Raw genomic sequence first — 13,980 nt, 5'->3', positions numbered from 1 at the left:
CCAAAGGGCCCATTTAGAGCAGCAGGAGACCTCAGTTGTACCAATGCCCAGCCAAAACAGGCTGGTGGGAAAGCCTGGGGTTGTTAGGGAGCAAGGGTTCCTCACAGGTCAACCAGCACCTCCTGCACAGCTTACTGCTTGTAGCTTCAAGGCTCTTCATCTGTAATAGCATTTTCTCATCATGCACAGCAGAATCTGATCAGTTCCTTTCCTGTTGCAGCCATTTCTATGACAATCCCATCCAGTTTGTTGGACAATCTGCTTTCCAGTACCTACCAAAGCTCCACACTCTGTAAGTTCACCAAGCACATCCTCAGAGAGGTAACACAGCCAAGGTACAAGCCCCATGGACTGAGCACCTTTGTGGCCTCCTCCCTTCATCTTCGCAAGCATCCTGTGCCAAGAGAGGACCACGAAGCCTCTCTGGCCAGCCCCAGAGGGGGTGATGCAGGAGTAGACACTGCAGATGTTTTCTGCTGAGGAAGAATAATTTTGAAAAGGGCATTTTGAAGGCAGGAATTAATTCCTCCTGCCCACCCAGCTGACTAGCACTGGAACCTTCTAGGGCACACAAGTGCCACAGCTTTTGCTGTGTGCTGCTTGAGCAAACCCTGGGCTGATGTGTAGCTGCCCAACAGAAGTACGCTGAAAAGGCATCTGCTTTCCTCCACAAGATAGAGAAGTGGAGGCACACATGTCCCAACACCGTGGCACAAATAATACCACTGGGCAGCCAGCAGTGACAGTGCTTCCTTCACGTGTGTGGCCCTAAGCCTGCTGCGGGGCCACCACCATGGGGTGGGCACCACCTGGCCCACAACAGCTGTTCCACGTTGGCTGCCTGGGCTGGCTTCTCAGCCAACCTGTTGTGGCACAGCACCAAATACTGGGGCAGAGGCAACCTCAAAATCTCTATTTATAAGCCTCACCCGACCTCTCACTGCAGGAACACATCAGGCAGGTGAAATAAATCATTCCAATCTCCCTGCATTCTTTAGATCCAAATGCATAGACCAGGGAGGCTTGGGTGGGATGCTCTGCTGACACTCCCCATGGTAATTTGGATTTTTTTATTTAATTTGGGTAGAGATGGTGCCAAGAATGTCAGTGGTTGGGGGAGGCTCTGAGCTTGCCAAGTCTCCTTGCACAGAAGGGGCCAACTCCAGCTCTCTGCATCTGCACTGCACCAGACTCTCCTGCACCCACGGCCGGCAGGGACACGCTGCCTCTTGGCCTCTGATCACCATCTCTGGTGTGAGGGAGCAGATCTGCCACCATAGCTGATGGGTCTGGGACCTTGGGCAGCTGCACTTGCCTCCAGGTGCTCTGCCCACCTCACTTGACCCTCGTTTCTCTGCAGGTCACTCAATGGTGCAACGGACATCAGAGAATTCCCAGACCTTAAAGGCACCACCAGCCTAGAAGTTTTGTGAGTGGCACCTCTCTCCTTTTTACCCTGCTAGCTGTGCTCTCCCTCCTTCAAGGCGGTCCAGGACAAGTTTCCCAGTGCTGTGCAGTCTTCAGCTCTGCCTCTCCCTGGGCACTCACCTCTCTGCTTCGTTTCACCCCTGTGGCTCCCGAACGCAGCTTTCCTCTCTGTGAGTTGCTCTCTCAGTACTCCTGAGTGTGCTCCAATCTTTGTTTTGGTTTTTTTCCTTCCTTCCCTCCTGCACCTGTGAAGGAATGAGCCTCTGAGCACAGTGCTTCAATATGGGCTGCTGAGCTCCTGTGTCTCTGCCTGTACTAGGACCAGCACAGCAGTGCAGTGCATCTGCCTCCCAGGCTGGGGCTCCTGCCACCAGTCTGGTCCCCCACTCACACCACCAGCCCTGGAGTGAAGGGGCTTGGAGGACACACCCTCTCTGACTACCCCCAGGTCTTCTCTCTAGGGTGTGCTGGTCCCCACGTTATGCCCAAGCTGGGAGCACAGCCAAGCACCCCAGCCCAGGAGTGGGATCTGGCTGTGCCTTGTCTGGGAGACACAAGGACACACCATCTGTCCCTCATACACAGGTTTCTGAGGCAGTTGTGACTCCAGACAGATCCCCAGCCTGGACAATGGGGAACTGGGATGGCAGAGTGTGGCAGGGGGCACTGCCCTCAGCAAGGCCAAGCTGTGAATTCAGTGCTCAGCAGTGTCCCAGCACTCCTTACAGGCACATTCATCTCTGCCAGCTGCAGCAGCAGTGCCTGTGCTCAAAACTGCCAGCCAGTTTTTTTATCCTGGCCAGTTATTTAATTGTCCCTTTGACATTGTCTTTCCTGCCATTATCTGGGACCAGTAGCTGTGCTTGTGGGCCACAGAGTCTGTGCACATGAGTCACAGAGTCTGTGCACTGGCTCTCAGTAACAGCATTTCTTCTCTCTCCTCCACCCCTGTAGGACCTTGACGCGGGCAGGCATCCACTTCCTCCCCAGAGGGATGTGCCAGCAGCTGCCCAGCCTCCGAGTCCTGTGAGTAACATGTGTCCCTGTCCTGCCTGGTCCTTAGGGAAATGCCATCAGGAACTGGGCTTTCCTCTTGTCTAGCTTAGGGAAGGGACCAGCTGTGGAAGACCATCCTGTGGTTCTTGTTCCTACTATCTTTTCCATGCAGAAATGACCACCTTCTTAGGCACTACCTTGGGCTCTGCTTGTTTTTGAACTTGCTCCTTCATCCCTGTGTGATGCTCTGGTCTCAGGGCTGAAATCAGGCACATCCTTCTTCCTCTGCACCAGTGGGAATCAGCATCTCAGAAAGGCTTCTGCACCATCCCAGGAACCACGCCCCTAGTTCCTGAGATCCCCAACTTTGCAATCAAAGACATCCTCAGGAAATGAGTCATGAGCCAGATTTATACAAGTTTGCAGCCTTAGGGCAGGCAGGAGGTTTGCCTCTCATCAGTCATTATACAAGCAAGCTGCAAAAGAAAACAAGTTTGTTCCAGGAAAGGAACAGGAGTGAATTCTTGATCACAAAAATTGGAAACAAGAGTAAAACATGAAAATAGAAGAACATAATTTGTAATTTAGCAGATCACAGCCTCTTGGCTCCAGCTGTCCCTGTAGGGAAGATCTCTCATCTTTGGACATCTGGACCAATTCAATGGACAACTTGCCATGAAAGCATAGCCTTTGGACTCACTCAGGCTGTTGGGTCCCAACCTCTGTTTATGTTTGTAACTTGTCAGACTGTAAACCCTGAAAGCAAAGCCTGTTCTCCGTGCCTGCCCTCTCCTTGTGGGAGAGATTTATTGGGTCACCCCACCTTGTTCCTTGTTCCTCTTCCCTAGTGAACTTTCCTGGTGTTAATTGCATTGCTCGCAGAGTTTGGAGACAGTATGTGGGCCAATGTCTGTGCATGTTTACATCCCTCTTGCCTTTGCAATGTGTTGGTCTCCTGTCCCTGCTTTGTCAACCAACCTCTTGGCATCCTGTCAGGTTGCTGTTATGACTGTGACACATCTGATTAGAGATGACACAGTTAACACCACATTTCTGGCCTCACAGCGTGCTGTGGATTCTCTGCAGAAACCCTGCACAGGGGCTGTAGGAGCCATGGCAGGAACAGAGGGTCGTGGCCACATTGGAACAGTCTCTGTGTGGGAACTGAGACCAGCACACCAGGCAGGGCAGCCTTTGGCATCAACCTATCATCCTGCTGCTTTCATCCAGAACTTCTGCTCAGGGCACAGATTTCACAGAATCGTGGAAAATCAGAAGGGACCCACAAGGATCATCAGTCCAACTCCTGTCCCTGCACAAGACAACCCCAACAACCCCACCATGTGCCTGAGAGCATTGGTTAAATGCTCCTTGAGCTCTGGAAGATTCGTCTTTCTTCTCAAGCAGAAATAGGCGAAACTCCCCTGAGAAGAGCTGAAGTCCCTTGATGCCACCTGCACCTTCATCCTGGTGTGTCCCCAACACAGCATCAGTGACTGACTGGGCTGGATCTGGTTACCCTTGTCTGGAGGAGTGAGAAATAACTCCCAGAGCTGCTTCTCCCCCCATCACTGTTAGCTAAGCCACTGCCCTGTCAGGCCCAATGGATTGACACAGGAACCAGAGAAAAGTGGCTGATGCTATGGCTCTTTCTCCATTCTGGCTGAAAGCTCCCAGAGCCAAGCACAAACCTTTTGCTTGCTTTTCCCTCCCTCCTCCCCTCCACCATGGAAAACTGGTGGTGAGGGGGTTGGCAAAAAAAAAAATTTTTAGCAGCAACTTATTGGCAGAAACATGGAAACCAAGTTTGGAAAGTCGGCAGAGAAGCCACATACAAAACTTTACCCTGGGGCAAATTTCCCTTTAACAACCACAAATCCTCTGCTGATGGGGAAAGAGCTGGGTTTAAACATTGCTCCTTACCCAGCCTATTTCAACTTCAATAAATCCACATCAAGTTGTGCCAGGATGTGTTTTCCTCTGACTACCAAGTCACTCTATCCTGGGCCATGAAGCAGTGGGAAGAGGAGTTTGCTGGGAACTGGTTTCAAATGGCAGCACTTGAAAGAACAGGGACCAGAGGTCTTCAGATTCTGTAATGTCCTGAACGAAATCCCTGCCAGTGCCACAACCCCTTCCCTAACACTGGGGGGAAACCAGGACAGGCTGAATGGGGAGTAGGCCATGGGCAGTTGGTTTGTTGTGCCAGGAGAGAGGGTAGCAGCTGGTCAAAACCTCCCTGGGCTCTGCAGGGACATCTGCAGCTTCTGTGAGCTCCCATTCACAGCAGCAGGACAGGACCTCTGGCACAAACACCTCTCTGCTTTGCCCACAGGAAAGCAGGGCTGTGCATGGCAGGAGATGGCATGGATGGGTTTCACAGCTGACTTGGGGCTAGGGAGGTCAAGCTCACCCTGGCTGCAGAGGCAGCTCTGTCAGTCCACAGACTGTGCAGGAGGGAGCTGGGCTGGGGCTGGCTGAGTGGGTAAACCCCTGAGGAATCCTGGCCTTGCACTGAGATGCTCAGAGCCAGCATCTGTTGTGTGCAGGGTGGAGATCCCCCTCACCTGGGGTTTCTGCAGCTCTGGGGTCATCCCGCTCTCCAGCAGTACCTGCTTTCCAAGGGAGGGCTCAGGAACACTGGGTTTGGATCTCCTAATGTTCCTGTCCTGTCCTTCCCCTGCAGAGAGCTGTCACACAACCAAATTGAAGAGCTGCCCAGTTTCCACCGGTGCCAGCGGCTGGAGGAGCTGTGAGTATGGACATATCCTCACTTGCACCATGCTCTGGGGGAAAATGGCTGCTTTGAGGAGAGAAGCAGTTCCACACACAAAACTCTGCCTTCCCCAAGCACGAGGAAAGCTGGGGGTGATAACTCACTGCTTGGGCTGCAGATGAACCAGAGCTCCACTCTTTGACGCTGTGCAAATACACAATGAAAATAAACCCCCTGTGCACAGGAGCTTAATTCACACAGATCTTTTCAGAGGTCTCAGCCTCAGTCAACAGAATTAGAGGTGACACCACTGAATTTGCTTCACCAACTCAAGCCTCACTATGAGCTAATCAAGAATGGAGTTTATCTCTACTATAAATTTCTTCTGATTCAAGGAGGGATCCCATGCCATGGGCACAAAGCAGCTCTTACCCACACTGCCCAGGAGCTCCTCAGAGAAGATAGATGCTTTCCTCAGGTGTAGCACTTGGATTGGGTCTTCTGGGCCCTGGGAGGCACTGCTGTTGCTCTGAGACAAAGTTATCCTTGCTCAGCTCAAAGTGTCTGGAGATCAGGCCCTGCATTCCCAATGGAACAGAAGTACTTGGCCTTTTTGAAAAAGAGAAAATAGACTCCATGATTTTTTATAGAATTGTGCAGCCTGGAAGAAGAGATGTATGGGAGCAGCATCCTCATAAAACAAACACTGCAGAGGTTATCCCTGCTCTCTGCACTATCCCAGCCTGAATGGCCAGACCAGCTCACCAGCCTTAGCAGACTGGGCATTAGGACACTGTGAAACCACAGGAAAACGAGAATTCTGCACTCCTTGCTGCCTCTGCAGGAGCTGTAAGGACACAGTTAGTGCTGGATGTAGTTTTATCTAAAGTACAGCCAGGAAAATGCTTGAAAAAAATATAAAGTCCATCAAAACCAGGGCAAACATTCAGAATTCCAAACCTGTAATTTCCTGCATTCTGCCTACATTTCTTCTTAAAATATTTTATAATACACCAAATTCAGATTTAACATTAACATAACCCCACAATGAATCCTTTTCAGGCTACTCAAGTCACACAGACTGTGCCTAAAATTAATATTGTCTTACAAAATGAATATTTGTTCCCTAACTCTAAAGTTATCACCCTGTAGGCCCCACCCCCACCAGGCAGCACCGTTCCTGCTGGGAAACACATTAGAAACAGTCTGGTGGTGTGTGGTGGTACAACTTGGCACTCAAACAGCTCAGGTGTGCCCTGGCTCTGCTGTACCTGCCAGCAAGCAGGTTCTCACCTGCACCACACAGGTGCAGCTAAACATCCCCAAGTTATTTTCTCTCTCTTGCTGCATTATGCTTCTGCCCAAACCCCACCTCTCCTCCTCTGTGACACCCCCAAACCTGTGCCCAGAGGTGCTTGAAATCTCAGCTGGAGGTAGGAGCGATGCCCTCCCGTCTCCATGAGGCACTGAGGGACCAGCAGCAGAGCAGGTGGGAGAGCCTTGAGCCCCAACCTTTGGAACAGGAACATGTGGCCAATTACCAGCTGAGACACCACAGCCACCACATGCAGGTCCTTGTGTGAAATGAGTCAAGATTATTTCTGAGCCTAAAGGCAGGTTAACTACCCAAAAACCACCCAGGCAGTAGCTGTGTCCCCTTGCAGGAGGTCACATGTAGGGACAGAACTTCTGCAGGTCTGGGAATTCATGATGCTCATCTTTGCAGGAATTTTAATAAGTATTCACCATTGTTCTGTACCAGCTGGAAAACTGTGAATGTTTCCCACAAGGTGAATGGTTGGAGCAGTTCTAGCTGTCTCTTGGGGGTGTGGGGAGTGTGTAGGTCAGTCAGAACAGTCTGTGTGAGCTCCCACCCTGCCCCTTCCCTTCCCTGGGGGGTGCAGGAGGAAAGGTGTGGAGGGCTGAGGCACTTCATGTGCAGATGTGGATGGTGGGTTCAACAAGACATTGGGATTTTCCTTCATGAAATGCTGAGATACCTTCAGCCCTCAAACCCCCTTCACCCTCACCAGGACAAAGGGCAGCACCACATGGTCCTTCCTGAAGGGTCACACAGAGCTGGTTGCTGATCACTAGCTCCAAGCTCTCTGCTTTTGCTCTGGATGAAGCAGTTTGTGGGTGTAGGGCAGAGCAGAGTAGAGAACCAGCACAGCTCTGGAGGTACCAGAGCACCTTTAAGCACAGCACATTGATGGCACTTTACTGAGCCATGATGACATCAAAAGCAGAGGCTGTCTGAGCCTGGAGCTGCCTGTGGGACAGAATGGCTTTGAGAGGTTCTGCTGCTCATCCTGTTACCTCTTGAAATAAGAGTAGGTCTCCCAAGAGCAAATAATAAGCTCCACTGTGACAGTACACCTGCTGCCTTGGGACAGAGATCCCTGCAATGTAGGAATGCAGCCTTTAGCTATCTTCTCACACCAGTTTCTGTTTTCCCAGTGGCCTCCAGCACAACAGGATCCATGAAATCAGAGCAGACACCTTTGTGCAGCTGATGGCTCTACGCTCCATGCAAGTATTGTCTGGCAGCAGATCACTGGGATTTGCTGGGGGAAGGGGAACTGTGAGCACCCAGCCAGGCTGGGGGAGCTTCCCAACCCTCTGTCTGCTGGGAGGCTTTGCTGTAGAGCCCCTCTTCCACTCCTCCTCAGAACAGTCACAAACCTTCCTTCTGGTCTTCCACTCCTCCTCAGAACAGTCACAGACCTTCCTTCTGGCTCTCTCTGTGTCTGCAGACCCCCTGTAAGTGCCCTTATGACCTGCTGCCTCGCTGCCCACGCACGGACACTGCACATACTCTAGCCACACACTGCAGTTCTGGCACGGCACAGCCCATGCTATGGACATGCCTCCTAAATGCCTGTGCAGACAGGGACTCGTGGCAGGGACTTGCCTTGGTGTGCACCATCTCCAGCACCCACTGCCCTGTACAGGCTGGTCCTGGGCCGTGCCGTTCTGGAATACCCATACAGAACATTCTGTTTGGTTTGGGACTGTCTCCCCACAGCTTATGTTCAGCACACCAAGTGCACCCAAGCATGCAAATGCTTGGCACCTCTGAGAGCTGCTGAGGCTCTGCAGGGCACAACTGTCCATGTGGCACGTGGGAAGAGGAAGAGTCCTGCTGGTCTTTATTTGCTGTTCTGTTAGGAAGTGAACTAAATTGCAAAAAAAAGCTTTTCCCATGATGGAGCAATTTGAGTGTCATGTAATAGCCCAGAATTCCTGGAGATCCCGTGATCACGTACACTGTGTCTCCAATGCACAGGAACACTCACACATCACGTGGAACACTGCAGACACGGAACCCAAACATGCTGCTGCCACACCACAGCCACACAGCTGAGCCTGCAAGCTCTGGCACTGCCTTTGGGCATGTTCTGGCCCTGTGGGGAGAATTTGTCTCTCCCAGCTTCACACACATCTGAGCAGGTACCCCTGACTCTATCAGAGCTGGAGAGATGAAGATGTGGTAGGAGATTGCTGGTGTAGTTAGCCTGAGGGGAATAAATGCTGCCTGGCACGGTGGTTCCTCTCCACAGCTGAGCCTGCAAGCTCTGGCACTGCCTTTGGGCATGTTCTGGCCCTGTGGGGAGAATTTGTCTCTCCCAGCTTCACACACATCTGAGCAGGTACCCCTGACTCTATCAGAGCTGGAGAGATGAAGATGTGGTAGGAGATTGCTGGTGTAGTTAGCCTGAGGGGAATAAATGCTGCCTGGCACGGTGGTTCCTCTCCTCTGATGACAAAGTGAGCAGAGCCATTCAGCAGGTTTTTTAGAGTGTATTGAGTCATCTCAGTGAATCCAAACCACCTGCACATGGCAGGAGACATTCTAAAATCACCTTGGCTCACCTTCCACACACCCCTGGCCCTATCTGCCCTTGCTGCACCCAGCCCTGTGACTGCATATGGGTTGCTCTAGCATTAAGGCTCTGTCTGCTGCTCTGAGGGTAAGCATAAAATCCCCAAACTTTCAGAAATGAACCCAGAAAGGAACCTTTGCCCTTGGTCTCAATGGAGGAGGTCCTGCAAGGCAAACTCTTGTGTCTTCTGTCAGAAACCACCCGTCTATAAACTCAAACATACCTGTCTCCAGGGAGCTGCAATGGGACAGAACTTGCTGCTGGATAAGAGGCTGCAGATCCCACATCTGCTCCCACTGAACCCCTCAGCCAGGCTGATGTCAGCAGCTTCACTGTCCTGCTCTGCTCCCTTCTTACTGGTGTGTCCTTGCCTTGCAGAGACCTGAGTTGGAATCACATCCAGTTTATTCACCCGGAAGCCTTTGTGACACTGCACTCACTCACCAAGCTGTAAGTCACAGGGATGTTTCTTTCACAGTGGGTCATGGGCAGGAGTTATTTGAGGACCTCAGACTGACTCCCTGGGCTACCAGGACACCTGGGATTTAGATGCTGGAAGGCTGAGGTGACATGGGCAGACCAAGTCCTAAGGTTTCCTATCAGTATTAAAGGGATGATGAGGAACAGGAGGGACCACCTTCACTGTGCTCTCACGCTGAACACTTAAACCTCCATTTTCTGATGCTTTCATACCTGTCTTAGGTGCCCTTTTGATAGATTAGCATGATGGACTGTTCCAGTGAGAGCCACTGCAGCCTATCTGTGCTGGCTCTGGAGGGTCCCCAGAGACTAAGACTCTTGGGTACTTCGTGTGCTGGGAGCTGCAGTCATACCTGACCTATTTTGAGGAAGAGATGCATGGGGCAGGTATGTGCCCAGGGAGGGACATACCACCCAGAGCTTTCAGCATGGGTATTAACCCCCCATCCCTCATTTCCCCAGGGATTGCAGTCTCAATCTGCATATGTCCAGAGGCTCCTCACACTGAGGGGGCAGGCAGGGCAGGCAGCAGAGCTTTCCAGCCTCTGCTTGGCCGAGATCCCCCTGGCAGCAGAACCCTGACCTCGGTCTCCCTCTCTGCTTTCCCTCCACCAGGGACTTGACTGATAACCAGCTGGTCACACTGCCTCTGGATGGTTTGGCTGGACTGACCCATCTGAAGCTCCAAGGCAATCCATCTCTCTTGGAGCCCTTCACCAAGGAGAGCTTCCCCAACATGAGGTATTGGGTGTGTTGGCTCTTCCATTTCTGGTGCTCAGAGCAGCCTGTACTTGCTTACAGCACTCAGCCTCCTGCTCTCCTGGTCAATCTCATGCCTTCTCCATTTTTTCAGGCCAATGGCTTGAGGAAGCTTCATCTGCTGTTAACACACCTCATCTTTTAACATCTTCCATGGGAGAGCAGTGATGCACTCCCAGGCCTGCAGCCCCCACCCCAAATACACACAAGTGGAAAGCATGGAGCAGGCCCAGCTCAGGGCTCCTCTCAGTGGAAAACATTCCCAGAAGCAGTCTCAGATAATGATATCCAGGTTTCCTTTAGTAAACTCTGTTTGTGTGGCCATGTCTTGTCTGCTGTGGATTAATGAGGAGCCTGAAGGGGTCAAACCGAGCAAGACGAGGCTGCAAAAGGCTCAGAGCACACTGCTTTGCTGAGGCTTTGACTCTCCTGACTCTACTGCACTGGTGGGTCTCCAGGGTGCCACCTGCTCTCAGGCTGAGGGGCCCATGGTCCAGAGAACACAAACTCCCTCAGGTGAAGTCATCTTTGCTTGTGTCTCCCAGGTAGTTCCTTTGGAGCCAAGAATGCATGAGCTAATCCTCCCACTCATCCAGTATAGGGTCACAAGGCTGGAGCTTCTCCAATTAAGAGACCCAGTGCTGGGGTCACTGCACCAACACTGGGCTTAATAGCTCAGGCCTGGTGAAGAGTGTGGAGTTCTCACTTCAATCTGCCTCAGCAATGATGCCTGCAGGGCTTTCTTTTCTGACTTTTTTGAGTCATCACAGGTGGGACCTGCTGCATGACTGGTGTCCAAGTGGCTGAGGATTTTAGAAGCTTTTGGAGGGTTTTTCACACCCAAAATCATGAAATCACAGACTGGATTGGATTGGAAGAAGACATTAAAGCTCATCTCATCCCAACTCCTTCCATGGTCAGGGACACTTTCCACTAGCCCAGGTTGCTCCAAGCCCTGGCCAACCTGGCCTGGAACACTTCCAGGGGTAGAGTAGCCATAGCTTCTCTGGGCAGCCTGTGCCAGTGCCTCAGCACCCTCACAGGGAGGAATTCCTCCTCAATATCCCATCTGTCCCTGGCCTCTGCCAGTGAGAAGCCATTCCCCCTTGTCCTGTCCCTCCAGGCCCTTGTTCCAAGTGCCTCTGCAGCTCTCTTGGAGCCCCTTTAGGCACTGGAAAGGGCTCTAAGGTCTCCCTGGAGCTTCTCTTCTCCACACTGGACACCCTCAGCTCTCCCAGACTTGCTCCAGAGCAGAGAGACTCCAGCCCTCAGAGCACCTCTGGCCCCGCTCCAACAGCATTCCCTTGTGCAGGGAGGGTCAAGTTCAGCACTTCCAGGTTGTTTCTCCTCTAAACTAGTTCCATTGGCATCTGTGGAGCTGGTTTGGATTTGTACCAGAGAGACTGAGCCTGCAGCAGTGGTTCATTGAACCATGCCAGGCAATGGACCCATTAACATTCCCTAAATGTTGGGGTCCTGCCATGACATAGTCTTACTCTTGGGGCATGTGTCTGGAGGAATCATCTGAGACCAGTTCTGAGCCTTCCTGGGAGGGTTTGCACCTCCCTACCACCTTTCAATAATAGGATATAATTTGGACCTTATAACAGGAAACAAGCTTGTATACAGAGTTTCCATAGCCTCCCAGGGCTCGGCCAGAAATGTTTGGGAACATAAAACAAAAGCATATTTTTAGAATATACAGTTTCACCATATTTACTGATCTTGTCAGAAGACCTTAATTGTCTGGAAAACCTGAGGTTCCTTTGCCTTCATCAACAGTCTCCCTGACTTCCAGCAAAGCCAAAAATGCAGCAGCTGACAGACAGGCTGGTATTGCATCCAGATGATGCTCAGCTGCTGTTGAATTAACCTTGGAATACTGCTGTAATTAGCAACTAACAATTTTACTTTCAAGTAGAAATCAGACATTTTAAAATAACTTGCTTCACTTGGGAGACCTGAGAAATCCCTTCCTGAGCTAGCAGGGGGGAGCCACACTCCTGGAACCAGAGTTTGGAGCTGCTGCCCTGAGCAACAGGCAAGGGGAACCTTGCACTTGCTCAAGCTCTTGGGAAGCTTCTCACCTTGAAGGAAAGAAAGGATGCCCAGAAAAACATGGTCTTCGTGTTTTTATGGTTTTAACATGGTCTTCAGTTTTTACCCCAATTAGAACCGAAAACTGCAAATGGCATGTTGGAGGGGACATGGAACAGAGGGGCAGAACTGCAGGCAGGTTGTTAGGAATTATCCAGGAACTTTAGAGCAGTTTCCAAACCTGGTGTTTGATAACATCCTATTGACTGACAGTGGGTTAAGCACCCAAAGTGGTGCAGTGCAGAGACTGCATGCATGGGGTGCCTTGGGTCCATGCTGCCCTACGTGGAGTCCTTCACAGAGCACAGAGGGACCATCACCAGACAGACCAGCTTTTGTCACATGTTGGAATTAAGCCAGAAGTGCAAAGCAGTGGAGAGTTAGGTCATGGAGGACACCTCTAAAAGTTCTGCTTTCCCCCTGTGCAGAGTCCTGGAGGTTCCTTACGCCTACCAGTGTTGTGCCTACGGGAGCTGCAGCAGCTTCTTCAAGGTGTCCAGCCAATGGGAGGCAGAAGACATGAGCCCTGAGGAGGAGGATCCCCACAAGAGGACCATGGAATTGTTTCCAGGTCATACTGATAATCACTGTGAGTAAACCGGGCTCAGTGGTGATCAGTCCATGGGGAGGGTCATGCTGAAGTTTGGATGTGACCCCACATTTGCAGGAGTAGTCCCACTGTCAACCAGGGAGTGACACCTGCCTCAGGGAGGGCAGACTGAGCCTGCCCAATGCAGGTAGCCAATTGCTGTGAATGAGCTTCAGCTGCTGACCCTGCTGATCTGGCACATCCAGACCCTCACGATGTAACCGAAGGACCTGCACTCCTCTTCAGCACAGACACATTTGCCGCTTTGGCCTGGCTGGCCATGCAGGGAGGCTGCCAAAGGCACTGGGAGGTGACTGAGGCTACCCAGGACAGCTTCTGGGCTTGGTCATTAGGCTTCTGGGCAGTGTGGAGCATTTGGCAGGACATCAGTCTGTTTTGTTACAACACCTAGAGGAAGGACCCCAGGATTAATCCAAATAAGAACTCAAAGACCTGGAACGTGCAGCTGGCTGGAGGGAGACACCTGTGTATGTGCTGCTTTTGTGTACATCCCCTGATGTACAGCACAGGTCAGGGTTAGGCATGGCAAAGGGACACGTCTGGGGAACACAATGAGCTCAGCACAGGGCCTGGCAGAAGGGGCTCTACAGCTGAGCAGGACTTTCTGTTCAAGAGTCAATTGATTCTGTGCTCCAAAGCACAGCTCTACTCAGACCTCCATGAAGCTAGTCCCAGGAGGGCAGCAGAGAGTGCCAGGCACACCTGCACCCACAGCCCCACAGCACAGCAGAAGCTCCGGCACAAAACTGGTGTGATTCCTTTGCAAGGGAATCTTGGAATAGCCTGTAGAAAAGTATGAGCCCCTTTGCTTCCTCTGGAACTGATGGAGCATGGAACTACCACTTCAGGACAGTTTGGATCCTGCATGTGTTTATATGTTTGTGTAAATAAACATATGCCTGGTCACAGGCACTTCCAGGTCTGAAATGCCCTGGAGGCAAATCCTGTGTGCCTGTGGGATAGTTGACCCAGAGAGTTGAGGTCAGTGGCTCAGTGTCCACGGGGAG

At 51.6% G+C, this 13,980-nt stretch overlaps 1 protein-coding gene across 1 annotated transcript in view; it reads left to right on the top strand.

Moving 5' to 3' along the window:
• LOC103798551 (leucine-rich repeat-containing G-protein coupled receptor 6-like) overlaps positions 1–12,952 on the top strand; it is a gene marked incomplete at both ends in the record, with an annotated part of 72,854 nt that extends 59,902 nt beyond the window's left edge. The window contains 8 exons of the mRNA XM_009070824.1: positions 221–292; positions 1,361–1,429; positions 2,383–2,454; positions 5,111–5,176; positions 7,601–7,672; positions 9,406–9,477; positions 10,123–10,248; positions 12,792–12,952. Coding sequence (XP_009069072.1) covers positions 221–292; positions 1,361–1,429; positions 2,383–2,454; positions 5,111–5,176; positions 7,601–7,672; positions 9,406–9,477; positions 10,123–10,248; positions 12,792–12,952 — 710 coding nt within the window. The remainder of the gene's footprint in view (positions 1–220; positions 293–1,360; positions 1,430–2,382; positions 2,455–5,110; positions 5,177–7,600; positions 7,673–9,405; positions 9,478–10,122; positions 10,249–12,791) is intronic.
• Positions 12,953–13,980: the final 1,028 nt, after the last annotated feature.

The sequence above is a fragment of the Acanthisitta chloris genome, unplaced genomic scaffold (assembly GCF_000695815.1).
Source record: "Acanthisitta chloris isolate BGI_N310 unplaced genomic scaffold, ASM69581v1 scaffold553, whole genome shotgun sequence".
Taxonomy (NCBI): Eukaryota; Metazoa; Chordata; class Aves; order Passeriformes; family Acanthisittidae; genus Acanthisitta; species Acanthisitta chloris.
The sequence above is the reverse complement of the archived record's forward strand: the minus strand, read 5'-3'. Positions and strand labels throughout refer to the sequence as shown.